The sequence below is a fragment of the Propithecus coquereli genome, unplaced genomic scaffold, assembly GCF_000956105.1.
Source record: "Propithecus coquereli isolate 6110/MARCELLA unplaced genomic scaffold, Pcoq_1.0 Scaffold124, whole genome shotgun sequence".
Lineage (NCBI taxonomy): Eukaryota > Metazoa > Chordata > Mammalia > Primates > Indriidae > Propithecus > Propithecus coquereli.
The window spans coordinates 2,357,169-2,383,120 of NW_012136525.1; the positions used below are offsets into that span (position 1 = coordinate 2,357,169).

At 44.4% G+C, this 25,952-nt stretch overlaps 1 protein-coding gene across 7 annotated transcripts in view; it reads right to left on the reverse strand.

Moving 5' to 3' along the window:
* Nucleotides 1-24,476, reverse strand: part of PEX5 (peroxisomal biogenesis factor 5) — a 56,363-nt gene extending 31,887 nt beyond the window's left edge. The window contains exons 1-17 of one of the 7 annotated variants that reach the window (XM_012637912.1): nucleotides 24,110-24,476; nucleotides 23,409-23,606; nucleotides 23,083-23,245; nucleotides 22,721-22,756; nucleotides 22,019-22,151; nucleotides 21,676-21,807; nucleotides 15,980-16,085; nucleotides 14,905-14,995; nucleotides 14,394-14,504; nucleotides 14,045-14,137; nucleotides 13,270-13,389; nucleotides 8,618-8,761; nucleotides 8,341-8,411; nucleotides 7,710-7,922; nucleotides 7,198-7,363; nucleotides 6,702-6,859; nucleotides 6,285-6,505 (exon numbers count right to left, since the gene is read on the reverse strand). In XM_012637912.1, coding sequence (XP_012493366.1) covers nucleotides 6,304-6,505; nucleotides 6,702-6,859; nucleotides 7,198-7,363; nucleotides 7,710-7,922; nucleotides 8,341-8,411; nucleotides 8,618-8,761; nucleotides 13,270-13,389; nucleotides 14,045-14,137; nucleotides 14,394-14,504; nucleotides 14,905-14,995; nucleotides 15,980-16,085; nucleotides 21,676-21,807; nucleotides 22,019-22,151; nucleotides 22,721-22,756; nucleotides 23,083-23,229 — 1,923 coding nt within the window. In that variant the 5' untranslated portion in view covers nucleotides 23,230-23,245; nucleotides 23,409-23,606; nucleotides 24,110-24,476 and the 3' untranslated portion in view covers nucleotides 6,285-6,303. Of the gene's footprint in view, nucleotides 1-5,026; nucleotides 6,506-6,701; nucleotides 6,860-7,197; nucleotides 7,364-7,709; nucleotides 7,923-8,340; nucleotides 8,412-8,617; nucleotides 8,762-13,269; nucleotides 13,390-14,044; nucleotides 14,138-14,393; nucleotides 14,505-14,904; nucleotides 14,996-15,979; nucleotides 16,086-21,675; nucleotides 21,808-22,018; nucleotides 22,152-22,720; nucleotides 22,757-23,082; nucleotides 23,246-23,408; nucleotides 23,607-23,885; nucleotides 24,058-24,109 lie in introns of those variants that run through there. The other 6 variants (XM_012637913.1, XM_012637909.1, XM_012637910.1 and 3 more) reach the window with 6 other exon arrangements.
* Nucleotides 24,477-25,952: the final 1,476 nt, after the last annotated feature.

Below are 25,952 nucleotides of genomic sequence, written 5' to 3' on the forward strand. Positions count from 1 at the left end.
AAGGAATTGGCACACTCACTCTAGAAACAGTTCAGCATTACCTAACAAATTAAACATGCACAACAATTGGTATACACTCTACCCAACAATTCTACTCCTTGACTTCTTCCCAAAAATCTCTTGCACATGTGCACCAGGAGACAGTTGCAAGAATATTCATAGCAATAACTTGTTCACTATAACCAAAAGTGGAAACAACCTAAATGTGAATCAACAGAAGGAAGAACAAATAATTTGTGATGTATTTGTGAACGGTAGCTGTACCCTAAAATATGAATGATTCTTTGAAATATAAAGTTAAATGAATAAAAGCAAATCCAAGGAATCCACAACAGAATAATGCCATTTTTAGAAAACTCAAAAATAAACACCCTATCGTTTAGAGAAGTATACATGTGTGATAAAAGTATTTCGTAAAATGTAGGATACTGGTTACTTCTGAGAAAATGGCAAGGAGATAAAACAGAGGGGAAGCAGAGTTTCAATGTTTATTGATAACAGTCTTGTGAAGTTGGAAAGAACTGATCTCATTTCTGTGCTTTATAAGTTACATGTTAAGTTAAACGTATTCTTGGTATGTAGCAAATGTTGCATAATAAATAATTTTAAACAATGAATAAAAAAGGTTTAGTTATAATTTAGTAACTGATGGGATATGGGAGTGAGAGAGGGCTGGGAACTAGGGTTTCCAGTCTGGGAAACTGAAGGGGGCTGACACTTAGTAATAATGACTTGTTGTATCAGTCAGGAAAGGCTAAATGTTGAAAGAAACGACCACATCAGACCCACCATGAGGACCGGGCCAGGACTCCATTTACTCCCTGGCTACCATTCACATCCTTCTGTAACAAACAAGGTCATCATGGCATTTTATTTTTCTAGTGTTCCTAAGACAGACCTACATAATGGCATTTTAGATCCCCTGAAGATTTGGGTATTCCCCTTTTCCTGGCATATGGTTACTCTAGTACATGGCCATAGGTCCCTTTGCAGAGGATTTGGAATATTTAATGAATATACTTGTGTATGGTATCACAAAATTCTTTTTCAAAGGGACCTAACCTCCTCTTCAATCAATAGCTGGCTCAGATCTTGAACCTGGGCAAGGGATCGTGACATCCCATTGCAGTGGCTGACATCAGCCTTTTGCGACACCTTCACGCCACGGCTTATTCACCATTGCGACAGTTTCGTCTGGGTCAGGGCCCGCTTGCTCCCGCTCCAACCTCACCGTCTACTATGGTAATTACATCCACTTGCTCCGGTGGTTAAGTGCCTCCACGTAGCCTCTGCTATTCCCAAATCCTATCACCTCAACTGAGAGGAAGGAGCCCAGTTTCTCCTGTTAGTTTTGTGTAGGATTCAGTACAGCCTTTCAATCAAGCCCTGGCTCATGAGCATTTTCTGTTTTTCATTTCATTTACTTACTCATTTGTTCTCCGTTGGAATTTCTATTGTTTTGTACATTAGGTTTCCTAGATCTTTCCTCCTAACCCCTTGGCTTTTCCTCATAATTTTTCTTTTTTTAATATTTTTATACTTTTGATTTTTCAGATGATTAATTTGGTTCTTAGCAATGATCATCCTCCTTTTCTGTTTACTTATTGCACTTTTAATTAGAAAATCATGTTTATTCCTTCTAGGAAGTCCTTTTGTGCTCTACTGGCATTTTCTTGAGAATTCCCGTGGGGTGTGTGTGTGTGTGTGTGTGTGTGTGTGTGTGTGTGTGTGTTGTTTGCTGAAGTTCTCTTCTGATTCTCCTATCAACTGGCCATGGCCATAGTTGAGTTCTGCTCTAATACCCTCCTCGTCCCCAGCCTGTGCAAATGAAAGCAGGACCAACAAAGGTGCAGCCCCCAGGCACCAGAGAGCAGCTCATCCAGACGTCTGTGGCCTCTGCAATGCCAGCGGTGGTCAAGGTAGTCACTGATCAGTCATACCCCTGGCGGTCCCACCCTCTGTCACTGTCTCCTCATGCTGCTGTCTCCTGACACCAGCATCAGGCTGCCCTCACTCAGTACTCATAAGTTCCGTTGCCAGGCTGCACAGTCCTACCCCCCAGAGCCACAGTGCCCTTGCAGAGCGCTCCTTCCCACTACCATGTAACTGCTGACACCTGAGCCCCGGCTCAACAGAGCCTCTGTGCGGGACACACACCTCACTCCCTGCAGAAGTCCCTCTCCAGAGATGTGTCCTCCCTTCCAGTGGTTGGACGGGGTTTCTGGCTTATTCCATGGCTTTGTTCTGCAGGAGAATGTGCCCTTACGTGTGCCCTCCTTTGGCAGAGCCCTCCCAAAAAGTGCCCATCCTGTACTTTTGTCTTAGGGTACTTACCCTTGGGAGAGGAAGGCACACAATGACAAAGAATTCCTATTTGTCTTCTCCAACTAAGAGAGAATAAACACACACATCCATCAGCTCCTTTTGCATTTCCTGATTCTTCAACCCACATTTCCAGTATGTACTCAGCTCCTTCAACAGGCATTGATTAAACCTCTACAAGTCACGCATAATTGTGAGAAGTTAGAGGTGAGAGACAGCATGCATGTCATGTCTAAGAAGAACATTCGTTTCCGTGATGAGGAATTGAGGGTGAATGAAATGAGAAAGAAACAAGAAGCCATCACGGTAATCCAAGAATGATGAACCTCCGAACAAAAGCAATAACAGAGGCGCAGAGCCCAGAGGACCTTTGTGCGCCATGCTGGGGAGGCGGGCCCTGCAGGACTGGGAGACTAAGGAAGTGTTATGGGAAAGTGAGGAGGCGTCCAGATTCACTCACTGCTTTCTCCTCATACATCTGCAAGAGTGTACAAAATGAGATTTTTAGAAGGAAATTCCTGCTGAGTTGAAGGTGCTGGGGAACCTCCAAGGGGAGGGGACAGGACATAGTAACTGTGCCATGTATCTAAGGCCTGAGGTGGACATTGAGGCCAGATTGTCATCAGCATTTACATGGTAGTTATAGCCACAGGTGTGGATGAGGCCACTAAGGGATCCTCTAAAGCAAGGGCAGCAAGACAAGAACAGAGCCCTGAGCAACATCAACATTTAAGGAGCAGATAGAGACACATAAAGGAGACTGAGAAGCAGAATCTTAGGAGAGAGGAAATAACAGAAGCAGGGGAGAAGGTTTAAAGGAGAGTGGTCATTAGTGCAAGGCCACTGAGTACAGCCATGCAGATTGTGCACTGCACAACACTGTGGAGCATCATCATATGGACTACACACAGAATTATGGCACATGGCACAGAATTATGCAGTGCACAACCTGCACAACCATGTATGGCAGAGCTGCCTCAGGATCGAATGCCAGGGTAAGGTCAAGTAAGATCAGAAATAAATGTGTCCATTGGCTTTAGCAATGTGAAGTCATTGGTGACCTCGGCAGTGTGGTTACTGCAGGAACAGCACAGTGGGAAGAGATGTGAATGGGATGGCCTCCAGTGGAGGCAGTGAGCCTGGCCCACCCCCTGCAGATGCTTGGCTGTGAGGGACGAGGGAGACGGGGCAGGGCGAGCGTCCAGATCTACTACTCCTGCCCTCTTCCTGTGGAATGCACACTCTTCTTAGACTGGAGCCTTTGCATTTCCTCCCCAGGCCCCAACCACTCTTCCCCCAGAACTCCACATGGCTGCCCCTGCTCAGTCCCGCAGGTCCCCTCACCAGAAAGGCCTTTCCTGACCACCCTTATGTTGCCCCCATCAATCCGCCCCTTCACTCTCTAGTGCACCGTGCCGTTTTGATTTCTTCATAGAATTTGTAACTAATTTACTTGCGTACTGTCTCTTCTCCAGCTGGTGTGTAAGCTGTGCGAGCAGGGACCGTCTTCCTTGTGAATGGCAGCCCTGGCGCCTGGAACTGTGCTTGGCACATGGTAGGGGCTCAGTAATATTGGCCAAATTTGATTTGGGTTTAAAAGATGTACCTGGCACTGACCATGCAAGAAAAGCATCCCCTTAGACACTTTCATGCTACCAAAAGCAGGTGAAGTAGACAAGACTTGGCTTAAACCAGGAGTTAGCCCAATTCTTAAGCCATTTATGCAGCCTTTCCTCCTTCTTGCTTCTCTGTAGGGAACTGCTGCCCCTGCCTGCCCAGCCCACTCCCACCCTCCAAGTGCAGGACACCAGCTGCCCCGTGATCGCTCAGGTGGCAACAGATGCCACTGCTGCCTCCTGCCCCGCCATGGCGTTTTAATTTTCTTGTCTAGAAAAGTATTACACACTGAGAAAACTTGGGAATTACGGAGAAATATGACAAAGCAGGGGGAGAATCCCTCATAATCTTCACACGTTTAGTATATTGTGGCATTTCCTTATGCTCTTTTCAATGAATTTTTTTTCTTAAGAGAATCTGTAAATAATTTGCTAACCTTTTTTTCTCATTATATTGTTAGCAATTATTGTCATTGGGAACTATTTTATAAAAACAATAACTAAATATTTCACTATCTGGATATTTACTGCACCAGTTCTATTTTAGACGTTTTTTGTTTTTATAGCTTTTTGAGCCCACTTAAAAAAAAACAAAAAGCTTTTTTTCTATTTCTAATGTGGCCATGGACACCTATCTCCAAATATAAGTATTTGCTTGTATTTTAAAATTCTTCCTCAAGATACCCATATTGATATGGCTCTTGATACAGTTCCTGATAAAACAGAGCCAGATGAAAACCTTTAGCTACCCTATGCATTGCAAAACCATCAAAATCTTCCCATGTAATTCATAACACAAAACAACCTAATGATTATATAGCACTGCGTACTTTGTAGTAGTAACACACGTGTAAAAAGTCATGATTGTTAGGCCTCTATGTCTCCTTCCAATCCAGAAGCTCCACAAACTAAGGGGCCTTGTCCATCCTACCCTTAGTACCTAGCAGACATTGGGTGCTCAACAATTACTAGACAGATGAATGGGTAACCAATATACTGATGAGAATTTGAAAGATAAAGAATGAAAAACCAGTCCTCCAAACACCAACCTGCCTCCTTCCACCCCAGCTTCAAAACCGCCAGCAGAATTCATGCCCACATCAGTTCCATTTATTCTTCATACAAATATTTTACAGTTTTATTTTTAAATCATTTACACATATTCATACAAAGAAAAATAAATTTCAGGATGGAACCATGGGACCATGGTAGTTTAAAAAAAAACATTTCTCTGATCATTAGCTACTCCAGACAAGGCAAGAGGCTTAGCAGTCATTTCTGGGGGTCAGTGTATCTCCCCGTGCAGGGGACAGGTGAGAAGAATCCAAGCTGCTCCCTCCTCATCATCTTCACTCAATCTTCACCTTGTGCAGGTAATACTGGGGAAGAAGGTTTTTCAACACTCTCCCCTAGAAACATTTCAAGAAGTACAGCACAGGCTTATAGTAACACTGAACTTTGCTAGAAATTTGACAAGACTACAATTTCTGAACCAACTTTCCAGAAGATTTAGCTCAATTCCTACTCACAGGTCTTTCTTTCTAAGAGGAGGGATTGCTGCACCTGCCACAGCCCTCGTCCCACTTGCTCCGCCCTCCCACCAAAGGACCCAGCACAGAGCCCTTGATCTGATCCCAGCTAGTCCCCCCAGGCTCATTTCACAAATGAGTCTTCCTCTGCCCCACACCAAACACTCTCTGTACCAATTGACCCTGGCAGCTCCTGAGAACCGCTATGATGTTACTAGCATTACCGCATCAGCACTGTACTCACAAGGAATCAGAGCTCACAGCCAAGAGAGGGCCAAAAATGATAGAACTCTGAGCACCTCTACCAAAATTCAGCTCTGCTGAGCCAAATCAACATTTCCATCAAACAGGCCAGCTCCTAACACATCCCATCCCAGACGGTCATCAACGGAGGTACACAGCAGAAGAACCTCTTACATACAACTGCCCAGGGAAGCTGGACTATTATCCATTACCAGTAAAAGTGGGGGCAAGGACAGACATTACAAATGTGGTAGACCCTATCAGAAATGGCAGCTGATGACAACAGTTACCCTATGTTGTTGGGTCCTACCCAAAAGCAGCACCAAGAAAGGGCATGATGAGCAGAGAGATCTGCAGCTGGATGTATAGCCCCTGAATCGCCAAGGGACTTAGAGACAACACAGCTCGTTTTCCCACAATGATGTAGGAACTAGAACGTGGACTACCCACCCCTACACTGAGGCAGCTCCTGAAAGGCCGTACCGCTTATGGTCATCAGCCCACCCCCTTGGTAGGCACGTTTGGGGAGAGGGAGTCATGTCCAGAGCAGGTACCCCTCCAGACAGACACTCACAGGGCAGCCCATCCCACTGTCACTGGGGCAGGCCAAACATAGTTAGGAGGGTGGGCAGATCCCGGGCATCGGCCGCTCCATAGGCATCACTCTGGCCTAACATAGACAATGCCAAACGCAGGGTGCTCCAGATGTTCTCTGACATGGCGCCCCCTTCGCCCCGAGGGCCCCGGCTTTTCCTCTGCATGTTCAGGGCCTCCAGGAAGTGTTCCACAGCCTCCCTGTAAGGAAGAGGAGGAAGGAGAGCTGGTGAGCAGAACAACAATGGAAGGAAGTGGGTCAGCTGGCAATGGGGACAGAGAAAACTGGGACCAGTTAGCCAAATGACAGGCTCAGAGAATGAGGAACTAGGGCCAAAGGCATGAATGAATGAATGAATGAATGTTCGTTCATTCATTTCTCAACAGATACTCTCACCGGTGAGCCCCAAGGTTGATACAGCTGATGCCCAGGTTATAGCGGGACCGGATATAGCCAGGCTGTAGCTCAAGAGCCCGGCGGTATGCAGCTACTGCTTCTTCACTCTGGTTTCCGTTGGCCAGGGTGGCCCCTAGCTTATTCCATAGCAAATAGTCCTGGGAGACAGAGGGAGAAGGGGTGGAAACATGAGCCAGACTCAGATCAAACTCTGCCCACTCCTCCCCCTGCTTCACTGCTCTGTCTAGCTAACGTGTTACTCCCCATTCCATTCTCAACAGTTCATTGTGTGGCCACAATGGAACCTCTTTCATCCTATGCAGACTCCCTATGTCCCAACGACCTTGGACTCTCACGCTCTTTTCCCAATCCTCCCAAGGCAGTCGGTATATGGAACAATGTAACTAAATATCCCCTGGCTCTTAAAGTCCCAACAAATGATTCTTCAGTAAAGTACAGAACCATGTCCCATTTCCATCCCTCCCCTGAGGCTCACATTGGGACGAACGCTGAGGGCAGCTGTGAAGCAGTCCACAGCCTTATCATACTCCCCACTCAGGTTGAAAAGGACTCCCAAGCCACACTGCACATCAGGGTCAATGGATGCAGGATCCAGGCGCACAGCTGCCAAGAAGAGTTCTTTCACTTCAAGAAACAGGGAGCTGGACAAGGAGAAAAAAATACAAAAAAAGTAGATAGATGGATATGTCTATATTTCTACCTGCCTCCCAAATAATTCCTTAATTGGTCAATCATATCCCTAAGATCTGTCAATCTATCAGCCATCAGCCATCGCTTCTACTCTCAAATTCCAATTCAGAAACCAGTTTTTCTATTTCATCCCAGCACTGCACCATAGAATTCAGATCTGCTTTAAGATGATCTTGCATTTCCCATCCCACTCGCAGGACCCTTGAGTTTCAATCTATCCAAACTTCCAAAACCAAGGTCACCCTCCTACTAACTCAGGCTACCATAATTCCTCACCCCGGAAGCCCTCACACTCACTCAGACAACAGAGACCCCAGGATACGCTTGCTGGGGCCCAGTCCTGCCCCACCAGCCCCTTCTTCAGCAGGCGCCACCAGATGTGCATAGGCCGGTGTATAGCGCAGCCAGTCTCGCAGAGTTTCACAGGCCTGTCGCTGCAGGGACTCGTTGGTGAAGCTTACAGCCAATGCCATCAGTGCTGTCCGATTATCTGGCTTTAGCTCCAGACACCTGTTTAGACAGGGATCAGCAGACTTGGTATCTGCAATGACACTGACACACTCAGCACCCTGAGATCCAAGCCAAGCTTTGAAATGCAGAATCACGATGGCCTCATCTGCCCAACTTCCTCGGGTTAATATACAGAGGAATCCTCTGATATCAAAGTTAATAATAAAGTTACAGACCTGAGAAGGAGAAAGTTTTAGCAGGCAATAAACCAACCAGGGTCCCACAAATAGAATCAAAAGCTGATGAAAGAAAAGAACCAGTTATCTCCAACTCACTCCAAACCTCAGAGTTTCATCATGAGAAAACACTCTTGTTAGTGCCCAGAAAAAAGACAAGGATCCAGGCTGGGCTTCTATCATTCTAAAGGTTATTTGTGAAGCCTGGGAACCACCTCACCCCCACCTTTCAGTGTACTCACCTCCGCAATGCACTGATGGCTAATAGTTCTTGTTCGTTCTCTGCCTGGGTGGTACCCAGGTACTGCCAAGCCTAGAGGGAAGTTGACAGATTCCATCACCCCTGTATTCACCTTCCATTCTCCCTTCCCCTGGCTTCCCCCACTCACCATCTCACTCTCAAGCCCCTACCCTAGGCCATCCCCCAGGCCCCAACCCATCTTCACTTCTCTCTTTGGAGCCTCCTACAAACTAGAGGAAACAGTCTCTAGTGTGAAATCAGAAAAATGAGCCACTCACTTCCATGTGCTTGGGATCCTGCTGCACAGCGGCCTCAAAAAGCAGCACGGCATTTGGCAGGTCCCCTTCCTGAAGCCGCCGCAGCCCTTCTTCGAAGGGCTGAGGGTGATCACGCAAGGGGTTCTCTTCCTCAAACTGGTACCCCTACCAGGGAAGCACGTGAGAAATCACCTGAGAGAGAGCCATTCCAGAGCAGCAGGGATGAAAGGATGACAACCAAGACAGAGGTGGAGAAGTCGAAGGCCTCCAAACAGGAATCTGAGTTATATCCTGACAAATTCCCCGTATTATAAAAATCATCCACGACTCCAGTAAAATCGTTTGATATCAGGCTCATGCTGCCCTCTCCTGCTCACAATAACTGGAAAGCCAGGCAAGTCTACAAACTCATCCATGCAGAGAATAAGCTTATTTTAGAAGTTTTCATAGGCCTCAATTTCCACATCCTTGACTTCTTACCACTGGACAGAACATGCTTCTTAATAGGATCTGCTTATTATAAAGAGATAAACTCTCCTTAGCTATTCAAAATGTATTTCTTGTTATCCTTCAAAAATGTAATAATGTATAAAGGAAATGCAGTTCGGAGTCACAGGCCCTGCCACTCAAATGCAACTCTTACCCAGCTCGTTGGGCCATAGCACACACTGACTAAACAACACGTGTTCCAGCATTGCATTAAGCAGGGAAGAAATAAGGTAAGAGGAAAGTCACTAGAAAGCTGTATGACTTGGGACAAGCAAGTAAAATGTTCCTTTTGGGGGAGTAAATAGTTACCATCACAAAACAAAATACCAGAGCAAAAAAAAGGCACAAAATACCAGGCAGGGCCTTTCTAAATGCAGTTAATAAAAAATGAGAATGAAACTGTACATAATAAAGATAAGAGACCTTTTTTCATTATTATTGTGAAAATAGTGAAGAATCAGAAACACTTAAATCTTACCAGCAAAGTTCTCAACATTGCAAGTCATCAGATGCAAATTATTTGTCACAAATGAAAATTAAATAATTACAATTTTATTTAAGAAATAAGAAGAGAGATACATTATAGGAAATAGATTTGAAATAAATGTATAAGAAGTATATTCATATTGAAAACTGATATGTTCTTGGGACATCTCTGTATAATATAAAAACTCAGAAGGCAGAAAATGACCCTAGTCTGGTGATCAGCAAACTTTTTCTACAAAGGGCCAGATAATAAATATTTTAGGCTTTGCAGGTCTGTTGCAACTACTTAACTCTGCCATTGTAGTGTGAAGGCAGCCATACACAATATGTAAACAAATGAGCATGACTATGTTCCAATAAAACTTTATTTATGGACACTAAAATTTGAATTTTATGTACTTTTCATATGTCACAAAATACTACTCTTCCTTTGATTTTGTTCAACCATTTAAAAATGTTAAAAGCATTCTCAGCTAGTGAGCCATATAAAAACAGGTAGCAGACAGATTTATTCCAGACCATAGTTTGCTGACCCCTGCCCTAGACTATTAGAGTTCAATAAAATAAGACCTTCTGCATTATCAACTACTGTCCATCATCAATATGTGTTTGAAGCCACCCTATAGAAAACAGAGATTATTGTCATCTATAACGCAATTTCCTAATGAAAGCAAATTCCTGCCTCTCATATCTATTAAGGGCATCGAATGAGAAAATTCACCAAAGCCTTACCAAAAAAAGTTTAAAATACTATCTGTAAATAGGTATTATCCTCATTCCTCTGGATGCTTCAAAACATAATGGCCTGGGCCAGGTGTGGTGGCTCATGCCTTTAATCCTAACACTTTGGGAAGAAGAGACATGAGGATTGCTTCAGGCCAGGAGTTCAAGACCAGCCTGGGCAACACAGTGAGACCAGGTCTCTACAAAAAAAATAATAAAATATCAAAAAAAAAAAAAGATATAATGGCCCGTATGTGATAGCCAGGAGTGATGTGAATGCTTTTTCATGTGTCTTCATTAGACAATGGAACAACTCCATGCCATCATCTTACAACCAGAGGGTTCTCTGGGTTTCCTCTTGTACATGCTATCTATGCTCCTTGAGGTCTCATCAACTGCTGATCAGTGAGGAATTTTTCAAAATTATAATATTTGCATAGATGGAAAAAGAGTACTCTGGAAGAACCCTCAACAGTCCACAGAATGCAGGATAAACCTGGCATCATCGCTGCATCCTGAAAAGGCTAACCCAAGCCAAGCATTATGTCTGATCCATTGTCTGGTCTGTTACAAAATCTCATAGGCTCAAACTGCAGAAATAGTATCACCACAAAGAGCCTGTCGCATCACAGAAACTTCTCTTTTATGGTAACAGTATAAATATCTGTTAGAGCTATAGGTGTAAGTTGCCTCTGAAAATTTAAGGACAATCAATAAAAAAAAATAGTACATTCAAAGATACCCATGAATTTATCTGACCATCAAGAGTCAGATTCACATTTTTTAAGAAGTATTATTGACATACAATTCAGTATTACTTAGCTTAAAGTGAGATAAAATCTGAATTGTTCACTATGGCATTTTTTGTGGAAACTTAATGCAAGTGTTTCTAATCCTAATTTTGCAACATCCCAAGGTATCAATGATATCAAATAGGGTTCAAGAATCTAAAAACGTAACATTTTTGGGCCAGACGCGGTGGCTCATGCCTGTAATCCTAGCACTCTGGGAGGGCGAAGTGGGCAGATCATTTGAGCTCAAGAGTTCAAGACCAGCCTGAGCAAGAGCGAGACCCTGTCTCTACTAAAAATAGAAAGAAATTAGCAGGACACCTAAAAATATATAGAAAAAATTAGCCAGGCGTGGTGGCACATGCCTGTAGTCCCAGCTACTCGGGAGGCTGAGGCAGAAGGATTGCCTGAGCCCAGGAGTTTGAGGTTGCTGTGAGCTGGGCTGACGCCATGGTGCTCTAGCCCGAGCAACAGAGTAAGACTCTGTCTCAAAAAAATAAATATTAAAAATAAATAAATAAATAAAAACATAATATTTTTAAGTTTTTAATTAAAAAAGTATTCTTCCCAGAATGTCATAAATGAGTAGTAAATGCTAAAAGGAAATGCTGCTCACATGAAATTAGCACTATATCTACATTTATCAAAAGCAAAGCCATTTTTATCTAAAATGTATAACTTGCCATTTAAGTTGATGGGGCCTACACAGCTTACCAAATTGTTAACACAAAACAATAAAAGTGTTATCTATAGATCTGTTCTTCAGTTCTTCCTTATCAAAGCTCTATAGAAGGAATCCATATTATGGCAAAGTATAGGGCAAGGGCCCAAGAAGTAAGCTCTCTTTCCCTTTTATCACACAGGATAGCTCTCAGAAAAAACCAGGAGAATAAACTGGAGTAATAAGCAAAATCATGTTTTTCCTAGCACTAAGTTTTTCCCTGGCTTTCAAATCCTATCTATTTTAAGTGATCCTGAACTTCATTCTCCCCTATCTTTGCACAGCTCCCCTATAACGTCAAGATCCATCTCCGGCACCATGCTTTGCATCTCAGGCCCTGGTTCTAGCCCCAGAATCCTTTCCCAACCACAGATGAGCTAAGAAAAAGACATCACTGCTCACCTCACTGGTTCTTGTTTGGCCTCTTTTCAAAACCAAACAATTCCTTCCCTTCCCCTTCACGCATCAGTTCAGGAGCTCAATTATTAAGCACATCCCCAAATGCCCTACAACCCACAAATAGATTTGTTTTTTCAGTGAGATCCCTGAAGTGACATATGCTTCTAAGTCAACAGCACATGCTACATGCAAAATTCAATCATATTTCACCAGACTACTGGGAAATTTTCCTAATATTTAAGTTATTTAATATAATTCTTTGAAAACCCTAAACTAGGGCAAGTGGCTAATACCTGAATCTAATAAGAGATTAGAACTTAAAATGAACTTGTGAGTTAAAAAAGTAAAGAGATACTAAGGTGTGGAGGCAAAGGGACAGTATCTACACTACCACTCTCTACCAAAGGATCAGCAATCTTCTCAAAATGTTCCCAATCTGACCTCCAAAGCAGAGTTACTCCTCTGTTCTCTTAATGCATCATGTGCAAAACTCCATCGTAGGTGTTATGTCACTAGATAGTTGTTATTTAACAAAGGTTGTCTTATTAACCTTTACATCCCCAGAATGAAGTAAACACTCAATTACTGAAGGAAGAGTAACGGCAAGGGAATGATTCAGACTTCTTTTCACGGAAAAGGGGCTCGAGAAAATAATCACTTAAAAAAGAGCACCCTTCGGCCAGGCGCGGTGGCCCACGCCTGTAATCCTAGCACTCTGGGAGGTCGAGGCAGATGGATCGTTTGAGCTCAGGAGTTCGAGACCAGCCTGAGCAAGAGCGAGACCACGTCTCTACTAAAGTAGAAAGAAATTATTTGGACAACTAAAAATATATAGAAAAAATTAGCCAGGCATGGTGGCACATGCCTGCAGTCCCAGCTACTCGGGAGGTTGAGGCAGAAGGATTGCTTGAGTTTGAGGTTGCTGTGAGCTAGGCCGACGCCATGGCACTCCAGCCTGGGCAACAGAGTGAGACTCTGTCTCAAAAAAAAAAAAAAATGAGCACCCTTCAAATTCAGGATAGACATTAAAGAAGGAAATTCTGAAAAACTAACGAAGTTCTTACCTTATCATAGGAAGCAGACGTGAGGTCATCGTAGTCAGAAAGCCAGGGGTGAGCCTCAGCATCCCGTTTTGCCATCTCCTCCAACTCTGCCTGCAACTTGTCCCAGAAATCAACATCAGACTGTAAGGAAGGAAAGGCAGATAGAAAAAGGAGATCCGTCACAACCACCCCACCCTCAGCTCCACTGGGAGAGATTCCCTAAGGCAGTAGTTCTTGAATTTCGGTATGTTTAAGAATCATCTAAGGCTGGCTCACAACTGTAATCCTAGCATTTGGGGAGGCCAAGGCGGGAGAATCACTTTAGGCCAGGAGTGCAAGATCAGCCTGAGCATCATGGTGAGACCCTGTCTCTACAAAAAACAGAAAAATTAGCAAGGTGTGGTGGCATGTGCCTATAGTCCCAGCTACTTGGGAAGCTGAGACAGGAGGATCACTTGAGCCCAGGAGTTTGCTGCAGTGAGCTATGATGATGCTACTACACTCTAGCCCAGGCAACAGAGCAAGACCCTGTCTCAAAAACAAAAAAAAAAATCATCTAAAGAGATTTTTAAATGCAGATTCCCAGGCCTTACCCCAGATTCTGATTCAGTAGTCTGGGTATTGCCCAGAAATATGCATTTTTAGAAAGCACCAACCTCACCCCCAAGTAATTTCTGGCACAGATGATCCAGGTCCCTATGAAATATGATGTTCATCATCTTTGATGTTAATACACCTACTCACTTTGAGGTGTATTATCTTTTGGAGTGTCTGCTCCTGCACTGTCTGCTCTCACCTCTATAGCTGACTTGGCTCGTTCGAACTCCATATCAAGGGCAGATGTGTTTACTGGTCTTGTGAACTGGTCAACCCAGGCATCTGAGGTACCCTGTGACAAAGAAGGATGGTTAGTACCACTATCACCAACTTCCCACACACCAGACACAGATTAAATACCCACTAAACACCACCAACCTGGACACTTCTGAGAAGAACATTCTCAGAATCTCTTTCCCACCCACTCAGGACCTAGATGCTACCAAGAAAAGCTGGCAGCTTTTCTTCCCCATATGGGGCCACTGAACACTGAACACAAGGGGCATCAGCTGGCTCTGAAATGGGACTGGGAAGTGATCATGTCCTACCTGCTGCTGTATAAACTCTGCTGCCCACTGTTCTGCCTGAGCTCGGCCCGACCCTGCACCGGATTCCAGGGACACCTGCCCCTCGCCAATCTGCCGCACGAATTTCAGGAACTGGGGCACAGAGACATACACAGGCCACTTGGGAGAGGACTTCCAGGTGTGCACTCTCAACCATGCCCAAGAGGACTCTGAGCTCACCCCTCCCCCTGACCACCTCTAGCTGTAGACAAGATACGCTAGACTGAAAAAAGTACAGAGCAAAAAGAAAGAGATTTCTGGCTCTAAAGATTTGAGAAGGCACCAGAAAAGAGAAAGGGTTAGTAGGTAAGGAAATGAGGGAATGAATATTGGAAGGAAGAGGCAGGATCCCAAGTCTCTTTTCTCCAGGCAGGAAGGAACAGACCTAGGATCTCGTCTCTTTCTGTTTAAACTAAACTGGGGTAAGAAAAGCAAGACTCTTACTTTCCAAGATCAGCTCTGCTGGGCAAAGCAGCAAAGGAATATGGCTCACCTCAGAATTAGCCAGTTTGGGGTCATCCACCTTGGCCACAAAGTCACTGGCCGTGTGCTGCAGATCCTCCTCTGGATGATATTCATCATACCTGGAACAGGTAAGAACAAACTGATTTTACATATCAGTCTACCACTCCCCATTCCCCATATTATTCCCCACTCCTGGCCCATAGCAATTACAGTTACTACCAGGGAGAAGAGAAGGTAACACTACTCCATTCTTTTGCTGTGATCCTATAAATTCCAACTGATATTAAAGAAGGACATTTGGGCAGGAGTGTGAAAGTACTAATTACATCCTTTTACCTTTCCATTTTCCAAACATATCTTTGCAGAGAGAAGGAATAGACAGTAGCAGACTCAAAATTAAAAAAAGGAACAGGGTACATAAGGTAAAGTATGAACTTCTGGCAGGATAGTTAGGATTCTTGACTATATATATGTGTATGTACGTGTGTGTGTGTGTACATAAGGTAAAGCATGAACTTCTGGTAGGATAGTTAGGATTCTTGACTATATATGTGTATGTACGTGTGTGTGTGTGTGTGTGTGTGTGTGTGTGTGTGTGTGTTTAAGAGATGGGGGTCTTGCTATATTTCCCAGGCTGGACTTGAACTCCTGGGCTCAAGCAATCCTCCCACCTCAGCCTCCCAAGTGGTGGGGACTACAGGCACCCACCACCATCCCCAGCTTGATTCTTGACTGTATTTGAAATGTAAATTCATAGGGGTAAAAATACAAGTGGAAACCTTAAAAAACAAAGTAGAAAACGAGGAGACTGCAAGTTAGTCTAGGACTGTGTAGATCAGGGGTCCCCAACCCATGCTGAGTTGTATAATTATTTCATTATATATCACAATGTAATAATAATAGAAATAAAGTGCACAATAAATGTATGTGCTTGAATCATCCCAAAACCATCCCTCCCCTCCCTGGTCCATGGAAAAATTGTCTTCCAAATGGTCTCTGGTGCCACAAAGGCTAGGGAGCACTGCTGTAGATGGCTGGGGGAAGCAGGGAAAACTGTCCAACATTCCTTTCACAGGAATCCAGAAAGAGGTGGCTGGACTTACCAGCGATCAGTGGCAGCTGTTCCCTCAGGCTCTCCCAACCACAGCTTCTCCTCTGACTGTTCCAGATACTCTTCAGCCCAGCGGGCAGGGGATACAGACAAGGGGTCTGCAAGGGGCAGAGAGTTGGGGAAATCACATAGGGTTCAGTGTGGGATCAGGGAAAGTAATACATATACTCAACTGATCCTCTTAACCAACTTACAGCAGAAAAAACCCTGCCAGCTCCCTCAGAGACCTCTAGTCAAAAGAAACTACTACTAAATATCCAACATCCTCTTCAACAACCAACCCATTCTCAAGGGGCCTGGGGTGAAAGTTTATCAAGAGTTGGGAACAGGAGAACAAATAAGGAGGCTCAGGAAAGGATTAAAAACCAAATTCTTTTTCTTGAAGTACTAGACTAGAGTCTTCAATAAGAAATAGTAAGCACTAGGGCTTCCACCTTCTTCAGAAGTACTGCAGGAAACCTGTCGGTGAAGCGTGAACAAAAGAGCTCCTGTTCCTTAACCAAAACTCTGGTCCATTCTCCCTCTACCCAGGGTTCACACCATCCCAGCAAAAGGAGCCTCATTTCCTCTTAATATGCCTACCAAGAGAATCTGAGAAGTGAACTGCTAGCCTAGAATTAAAGATACATGTGTCCACTCTTCACAATGGATGTTTGGCTTTTTCATTGTTTAATTGAGATGCATGTAATATACAAACAGGAGAGTACCTACTGTGTACCAAACTTAAGTATAAAGCTCAATTAATTTTGGCTGGTCCGATGGTAGTGGGTTATCAGAACTTATTAACATTAGTGTCACCAAAGCTGGTATTCAACCCCCCACTGCTAAATTTGACTGGCTTTAAAAAAAAAAAAAAAAGCTCAATTAATTTCAACATATGAATACACTTCCCAAACCACACCCCAGATGGAGATACAGCACAGGCTCCCTCATGCCCTCAACCTTGCACTATTCTGACTTTTCTCACTTTTGATTAGCTTTAATAAGTAGCTATGTTGTTCAGTCTAATTCTAGAAACTGTTTTCAGAAGCTCTTGTGACAAAGGGCACTGTTGCGACATGAGAATAAGCATAACAAGGCAGCAAACTGAACGAGCATGTTGAACTCTTTCTCAACCTCCAGAACTTTGCCCTTTACTATCTCCGGGCCAGAAACAAAGCAATGAGACAGATTAGGGGCCCTAAAGAATGAAGACACAAAGAGAAGGCATGAGCATGCATTGTTCTTTCCTTCTGTTCATCGTCCACAGCTTTACAAATCAGATACTAAAATGGTCAGCCAGTCTCTGTCCCTAATTCCAAGATCTGACTGTCACTGCTTTTAACAGTGAGAAGGCAGATTTATCACCTCAGTATTAATGTATAACAAAACTTTTTTATTCCATTTTAACTGAGACTTTGCCTGAATAATCTCAACAAAGTGATCTCAAAATCTGAAAAACAAAGACTCAAGACCCTCAGAACACACCAAATTATAAATAATAAGTAATATAATACAAAATATGGCTGACAATTGTTTTTTGATCATAGATCCATCTCTTAATTTCAAGGACTCTCAACAATTATATCCAGATTCTATTCACTAGTTCTTACAGAAAACATTTTTCTTTCCTTTGCCCCAACTAGACTGTTGGCTCAAGTGTGGAGACAGAAAAGGAGATGCTTAACACTTCGATGCACTTTGTAACACCTCCCAGTTCCCTAGTTCCATTCTGCTGAAAAACAGCTACTCCCCTCCCCTCCTTCCTCTCCAGTCACTCCTTACTCTCAACTAGAGTGTTTTGTGAAAGCATATTTTGGACACAAGTGCTCCTCGAATTCACAGGAACACTTCTATGAAATGCTCCTCTCAAGGACAAGAAGCAACCAAAAAAACATAAAGCACCTGCACTGTACGACAGACATGAGGCAGCTTAGAAAAAACTCCCAGAGCTGAGAAAAGTCATCTTCAAATACCTATCACTTGGCATTTGGACGTATTAACCACAAGACCCAGAATTTTCTGACATTGGGAACCTGCTCCAACAAAGGAGTCAAATAACCAAAAGAACCAAAGAAATAACACTTGCCCTTCACAATCTTTTTTTTGAGAAATTCCTACCAAAAATCAGATCCATTTGGATACATGTGAAACTGCAGCAACTAAGGCCTAAGGAGAGGATGGAACTGCCCTAGGTCATGAAGATTAGTAGTCAGAACAACCTAAATACCAAATATCCAAATGAGAATGCTTGCCTCATATAATTTCTTATTGTGCATTCAATCCATCTAGGCACATCTACTCCAAGCTCAAAAATCAAAAATTCAGAACTTCCTACCCTTATGCCCAAAAGTTTCTGTGTTTGCTAAACAGCACTGTGGGAAAGAATGTAGGTTGTAGAGTCAGCCTACCCACAATAAAATCCCAGCTCCATCACTTATTCTCTGTGCATCTGCAAACAAGTTACTCAACGTTCTAAGTTTCCATTTCCTTATCTGTAAAGCAGAGATGATAGTATTATAGCTAAGTCATAGGGGTTGCTGTGAAGACCAAAGTACATAGTAACAAATAGCTACTATCATTACTGTCTGCTCATGGCAAACGCATACCAAAAGTAGAAAAACATCACAATGAAATCGTTATTCCTTTTACTCCAAAGCCTCTTGCTCCGCCATCCAGGGGAGATCTGCTGCCAATCATCTTCTGCTACTGCTGTCTGCTGCTTTTCCCATAAAAGCAAAGATTCGTCTCTAACGATGATCATATGAATTTCATACCACATCAACTGAGGCCATCTCAATTCAAGAACCCTCACAGATGTGTTTTATCTCCAGATCTGAGCAAGCACAAGATTTAGATTTATTTGGCCCAGAAAATTTAGGATTGGGGGTGAGGGGAATTCCATCACAAAACATGGTAGACTGAAAAATGAGCTTCACAGTGATAAAACAGTTCTATATCGTAATTGTGCTGGTGCTTACACAAATCTATATATTTAATAAAATTATATAAAACTACATACACACACAAATAAGGGCATATAAAACTGGTGAAATCCAATAAATTCTATGAAGTATACCAACAGCAATTCCCTGATTTTGATACTGTACATTACTAACAGTTACGCAAATGTTACCATCGGGGGAAACTGGGTAAAGAGTACACAGAACCTGTACATTTTCATACAACTTCCAATGAAACTATAATTACTGCCAAATAAAAAGTTAAAATTAAAATAATTGAGTTTCAAATTTCCTTTAAAACTTGATTCTAGACTCAACAATGAGGATTTAAAAATAATAAGAAGTCAAAAGGTACAACCTTCTCCTCATATCAAAATCTACTTATCTATAAAGCCAGTTAACCTATATAATTGATATAGTAATATCAGCCACAAATGCTTTAATTAAAAATGAAGGATAATTTAAAAATGAATTATTAGAAAATCAACTTCCTTTAGCTTTTCTCCCAGTTCTCCATTCATTCACTCAAAACTGAAGCCTACTACATACAAAGCAAGATACTGCTGTTATAGGACATTTTTATGAAGGCGGACTTCAAACAGCTCAACTTCCCTTCCCAGGTTCCATGTCTCCTGCCTCTGTGAAATACACACAGTTCCAAAGGAACGTACAAAATCGAAGAGATCTCCAAACAGCATTTAACAGGTGAGATGGGCCAAACATGTTTTCTAAAGTCATTTTTCATTTACAGGTTAAGGAAGCTTTCACTGGCTGCAAACAATTCAGGTAATTGTAACAAAAATCTCATCCATCTCAATGCTCGTAAGAGTAATGATTTCTTTTCTGAGTTATCAAAGATGACTAATGCCCACACATTACAGCAGAAATCTTTCTGTGATAAAAGATAGCACTTAAGTCCATGGTTTGTGTGAAAAACTGAGTTTCTGTCTAGTAGAGGGTCTTTGCTACAGCTCAGATTTTAACTTGAGGCAATTCCACAAAGAAGATTCTCAATTTTGTGTAATGGTTATAGCCACGGAGACTAGAGCCAGACACGGGAGTTTGAATATCATCTCTGTATTGATGATTTTGCACAAAGTATTTAACCTTTCCAAATCTCAGTTTCCTCATCTATAAAATGGGGAGAAATATCCATGTTTTAAGTGTTATATGAAGATCTAATGAGTTTAAGAACATAAAGGGCATAGTGCTAATAATGAAACCAAGAGTACCTACTGTTCTACCTTAACTCCAAATTGTGGTTGGGAAAGAGAGACAAGATAAAAGAGACCAATAACTTCTATTAAAAGTGAGTTTTAGTTCTTAAATTTTGGGGGTTTTCTCATGTGTGGAGGAAGCCATCTTTAGGAGAATAAAAACAGTGCAGGGAGAAACCAATTAGATCCCATTAATCATCTCAGGAATTATGAGGGTATGACTCCCTGAAAAGTCCAGAATCCTTGTAACTTTCTCCATTTGTATGTCTTGTTATTCTCGATTTCTTAAATTGGTAAAAGGCTAACTTTTGACAGCAATCTGGAAGAGGAAAGCTGAAGAGACTGCCCTTCCCCATGCCCTGATAAGATACGCTTAGGGGCCGACACGGTGGCTCACGCCTGTAATCCTAGCACTCTGGGAGGCCGAGGCGGGCGGATTGTTCGAGCTCAGGAGTTCGAAACCAGCCTGAGCAAGAGCGAGACCCCATCTCTACTAAAAATAGAAAGAAATTAACTGGACAACTAAAAATATATACAAAAAAACTAGCCGGGCATGGTGGTGCATGCCTGTAGTCCCAGCTACTCGGGAGGCTGAGGCAGGAGGATCGCTTGAGCCCAGGAGTTTGAGGTTGCTGTGAGCTAGGCTGACGCCACGGCACTCTCTCTAGCCCGGGCAACACAGTGAGACTCTGTCTCAAAAAAAAAAAAAAAGATACGCTTAGGGCAAAAAGAATCAACTCCAAGGGATACAGGAGCAGCAGATGCTCTCAAAGAGGAAAAATTAGGCTGAGACCCTGAAGTTTGTAGCAAAGCATGAAAGAGTATAAGTTGCAGGCCTGGCAGTATAGCGTAACATTTAAGCTCATGGGGCTGGAATGAAATCCTGATTCTACTTACAAAGCTGTGTCACCTTGAGCAAGTTACTTAACCTCTAAGCCTCAATTTTCTTATCTATAAGGCTAAAAGTAGTAACTACCTCTAGGGTTCTCATGGGGATTAAATAGATAATTCATTCAAAGCACTTAGCATAAAGCCTAGAACACTTCTATTAATTTTTATTATTATTATGGTATAGTCTTCATCCCATATACTTCAGGCCCTTGAACTCCACAATCACACTCTCCAAAGCCCCAATTCTGTTCAAGATGACTTAACGCAAGAATTCCAGGTGCCATGGTGAATACTTCTCTCTTCCTGGACAACACTGCCATCCATCCAATCTGTAGATCCTTTCCACCAAACTACAGTAATAAAGTTCCAGATAACAAAGAGGTAGACCTAACTGCTCGTGTTCTCTCTATACATACAAAGTCTCTTATCCAGTTCAAACCCAGCACTCTGTTTAATTCAAGTTTCGTTCTCTGTTATTACGTAAGGGAAATTCAAGTTCAGTGCCCTACAGAAATGAGTCTTGAGGCCAGAAAAGTCATAAACAGCCAAAATCACTCAATATCCTAAAATGAACAGGGGAACAGTATAGAACTCTGTCCCATAGGAGCCACTATGGATTTTCCCATGACAAACCTCACCTGTAACTTCAGAAATGAATTCCTGGGACCAGTCAGTCTCATTATAATCCTGAGTTACATCCACAGCATCTCCAGCTGCAAGAAACTCCTGGGCCCAGTTCTCAGACAAGGCCAAGTCTGCCACACCAGGGGCTTAAAAGAGAAAGAAAGAGAACTAAGAAAGAAGAAAAATACATATCATGCCATCAAGCCTAAAGAACCCTGAATGCACATAAAAACACTCTCTTCCTTTCATCTCCTTCTGCCTCTCAGTTCCCCAATGCCAGCAGCATCCAATGGAACTCCCTTGGCCCTGCCTATACAGAAAATACTGGTCTTCCCTCCCACCCAGTTCTGAACTCACCTCTCTGGGGAGCCTGGCGGAAGTTTGACTGTTCAATCTCCTGCATCTCTGCCAGGAGGTCATCCATCTTGAAAGTCTGAGGGGCACGGGATACAAGTGGTACATTCTGATCCTGCAGGAATTCAGCCACCAACTGTCAAAAGAGAGATAGTGAAATGAATCCATGTGGTCAGGAGGCCCCAGCAAGAGACAGGACCTACTGGATGGGGATACTGATGTCAGATACATGGTAAGGAAAATACAGAAACTGGAGACACAGAAAGGAGAAATTTTCTTTCCATCGATTTGGAAACACAAAGAAGACATAACATTACAACCAAGCAAATCTCATTTGGTCAGGAAAGTCCAAATATTGAAATATGGGTGGGCCGGGCATGGTGGCTCACACCTATAATCCTCTGGGAGGCCCAGGCGGGTGGATCATTTTGAGCTCAGGAGTTCAAGACCAGCCTGAGCAAGAGCGAGACCCCGTCTCTACTAAAAATAGAAAGAAATTAACTGGACAACTAAAAATATATAAAAAATTAGCCGGGCATGGTGGCACATGCCTGTAGTCCCAGCTACTCGGGAGGCTGAGGCAGAAGGATCGCTTGAGCCCAGGAGTTTGAGGCTGCTGTGAGCTAGGCTGACGCCACGGCACTCCAGCCCGGGCAACAGACTGAGACTCTGCTTCAAAAAAAAAAAAAAAACTGATATATTTACCTCATCTTCAGAAGCTACTCCCAAAGGCTTGGACACCTAAGATAGAAAGACAGGGAGGCAATATGGTACAGTGATGAAGACCACAGGCACACAAGCCAAACACGGTAGAGTCAAATTCCAGCTCTACCATTTACATGACCTCAGGCAAGTCACAAACCTCTAGGCCTCAGTTTCTTCATCTATAAAATGGCTGCCTTTATCTATTTAAAGGTGCATAGTGCTTAGCACAGTGTTTAGCAAACACTCACTAAGTGGTAACTACTATATTTGCAAGACAATAGAGAAAGCAGTTACCCCAACTGGTACAAAAGCACCCGCCATCCCTGATCACCACTTGGTCTTTCCACCTCCGGAACACTCACCGCTTCGGAAGCTGGGGTTCCCGGGGGCCAGGGTCCAGGCCTCAATCCCTCCTGCCGAAGGGCCTTGTCCTGGGTGAAGTGTCCCGCCAGCTTCATGAGCGGGTTGGCACCCCCGCATTCAGCCTCCACCAGCTCCCGCATTGCCATGGTGACCACCAGCTCTCTGATGGACAGAGGAGGTATGGAACTGAGGTCCCAAAGCCAGACTCCCCCCCAGCCTACAACTCAGCCTGTGTCTGGGAGAGGCAGACGGACGTCTGTCCCGCATGGGCCAGGTGACTGGCAACTGACCACCCTCCACCTCTGCCTTTTGCTGTGGCGGCCACCTCTGGGGGAGTCCGAGGAGGGATGTACTCCCTCCTGCCAACCCCCCCAAAGACCACCGCTTTCAGCCTGGGCCCCTCCACCGGCCTCCACGACTACAGTGTCAGGGGCGGGACGGGCCAGCAGCTGCCCCCCACAAAGGGGCCTGGACCCCAGAGGACTCTGGGGAGACGCTTCAACAAGCCGGCTGGACCCGGGCACTGGCGGCAAGGGAGAGTCGGAACGCCGCCTGACTGGAAAGCCGGTCTCCCGCATCCCCATCCAGCGGTGAGCACCGCGGGGGCCAGTCCCTCCCCTAAAATCACCTGAGCCGCTCCCCGAGCTCAGCCCGGTCCCGGCCAGCCCTCCCGACCACCCCTTCTCCCCCGCCCCACCCTGGTGGCCGCTCCAGCCCCACCCCCCGGGACCCGCGGGGCCGCAGCAAGGGCAAGGGGAGACCAGGGACGTATCCCCGTGCCCCTTCGGGGTCCCGCGCTCACCGACCAGCGCCGCGCCGCACGACCAGCCGCCGCACCAGGTGCGGGCCGGAGGGGGAGGGGAGGAGCAGGGGAAAACGGGAGTCAGAGGGCGGGGCTCCGGCTTAAAGGGGCCGTGACCGCCCCTCCGCGGTCCAGGCCCAGCGGAAGCTGTCTGAAGGGGCGGGGCCTTAAGACTGCTACATTGCGTGACGGGAGGAGCCGTGGGTCTTAAAGAGAAAGAGCGCCTTAAAGGGAAAGGCTTGGAGAGTCGGCTCTGGGAGCGCTCAAAAGGGTCACGGACACTAGGATTCATTTGACAGCTAGCTCAAAGAATGGAGCTAAGAAAAGCTTCCAGAGCTTTGGTGGAAAGCCGAGGGCGCGAGATCCTGGGCTCAGCTCATTGTGGCTCTTCCCTGGGGGCACACTGTGACCCAAGTGGATTCCCTGCCCTCTCGGAGCCTCAGTTTCCCCCTCTAAAATGGGGATGGCTAATGTTCCAAAGCCGAGGAAAGAGAAAGGCCCCAACAAGAGGGGCTCTGGGAGTCACATCCAAGCCTATTCCAGCCTCCCAGGCCTGCCCGCATTCCAAATAGCCCCTTGCGGGGCAGCGTCACAGTCTCCATGGAAACAGAGGCCTGCCCCCAAACCCTCTTCCCTTCTGCGTAATAGGGAAAATAGCACTGGATGATGACAAATTCCGGAGACTAAAATAGGGTCCAACGCATCCTGAGAAATCAAGCTGGTAACGTACAGGGAAGGTGCACAGTGAGTCACTCCTCTCCTCTCCTTCTTGCCTCACCACTGGGCAAGGTCACCATGGTGGCCTTATTTCCACCACTCCAGGCAGGGAAAGCACAATCATGATGCAAGAAATACTTTTAATCACGGAGTAAGAGCCTAAGGCTCAGGCCCCACCATCTGCCAAATAATTGGCTCTGGTGTCAAACCCCAAGGTCACTAGGAAAGAAACCTGATATCTCATCTGGTTTCAAGACCAGGGGAGCCCTGGTGTCATGGAGGAGGACAGGAGGAACTCAGGGCTGCGGGTAGTTAGGTAAGAGTAGCGCCAAACAGCACAAGTACCATCCCAGCCCAAGGTGCACAAGAGGAGACAGGCAGCAGGTGGCGCCCTGGGCCAGGCTTGTTTCCTAGCTGTCCTGCAGATTTCAAAGGTGGAGTCCCCAGATGAGCACAGGGAATGGCTGTGTAAATTCATCCCTGGGAAGGTAAAGAAGCTGCTCTGACATCTCAGAAGAACAGAATGTCAGGGCAGGTAGGAAGGCTGTGCAACGCTTCTCCTTTTCCTTACCTTTCCACTATCTTTCAGAGGCCCTGATCCCACTACCCCCGGTCTCCTGGAGTACACAAACCCCAGCCCTTGGGCGTCCACTGTTCTCAAGCTGCCATCCTAAGGAAAATATCTAGTAGCTGATAAACTAAAACATACCAACAAGGGAAAGGATGATGCCCTCTGGAAGGTGCATACTTTAAAAAAGAGGATCCCTGGAGAGAGCGAAGTTTAACTGAAAGACATGATATAGTAGAATTTCAAAACATCAAGGCAACCAGAGTGGGTTTTCCAGTACCACTCAAAGCACACCACGTACAAAACCTTCTTCTCTTCTGGGAGTTTAGCAACTGATTAGCAGTAACTCACTATGTGTGCAGATCTTGGGAGAATGGTAATGATAATCACTGATGTTTACTGAATGTCACTAAAATCCAGGCTTTATGTACATTAGTACTTTTAATCTTCATAATACCCCCATGAAATAGGTATTACTAGTCCCATTTTACAGGTGGTAAGACTTGCCCAAAATCAGACAGCTAGGAAGTCAAAATTGAATCCAGGTGTAACTCCACGTGCCTATCTTCTAGTCTTAGAGGAACCTTGCTGATATATCCTGGAGAGCTTTGATCTCCTAGGCCATAGAATTCTTTACAGAACCTGGACAGTCCCAGACATGCTGACAAAAGGCTAATAATTACTGGGTGTTTAATATTTAGTTTACTGAAGTTCTGGATTTGAAATCCTATATTTTGTTAATCCAGGTTCAAATTTAAATTCTTATTCTGTTCATAAAAGTA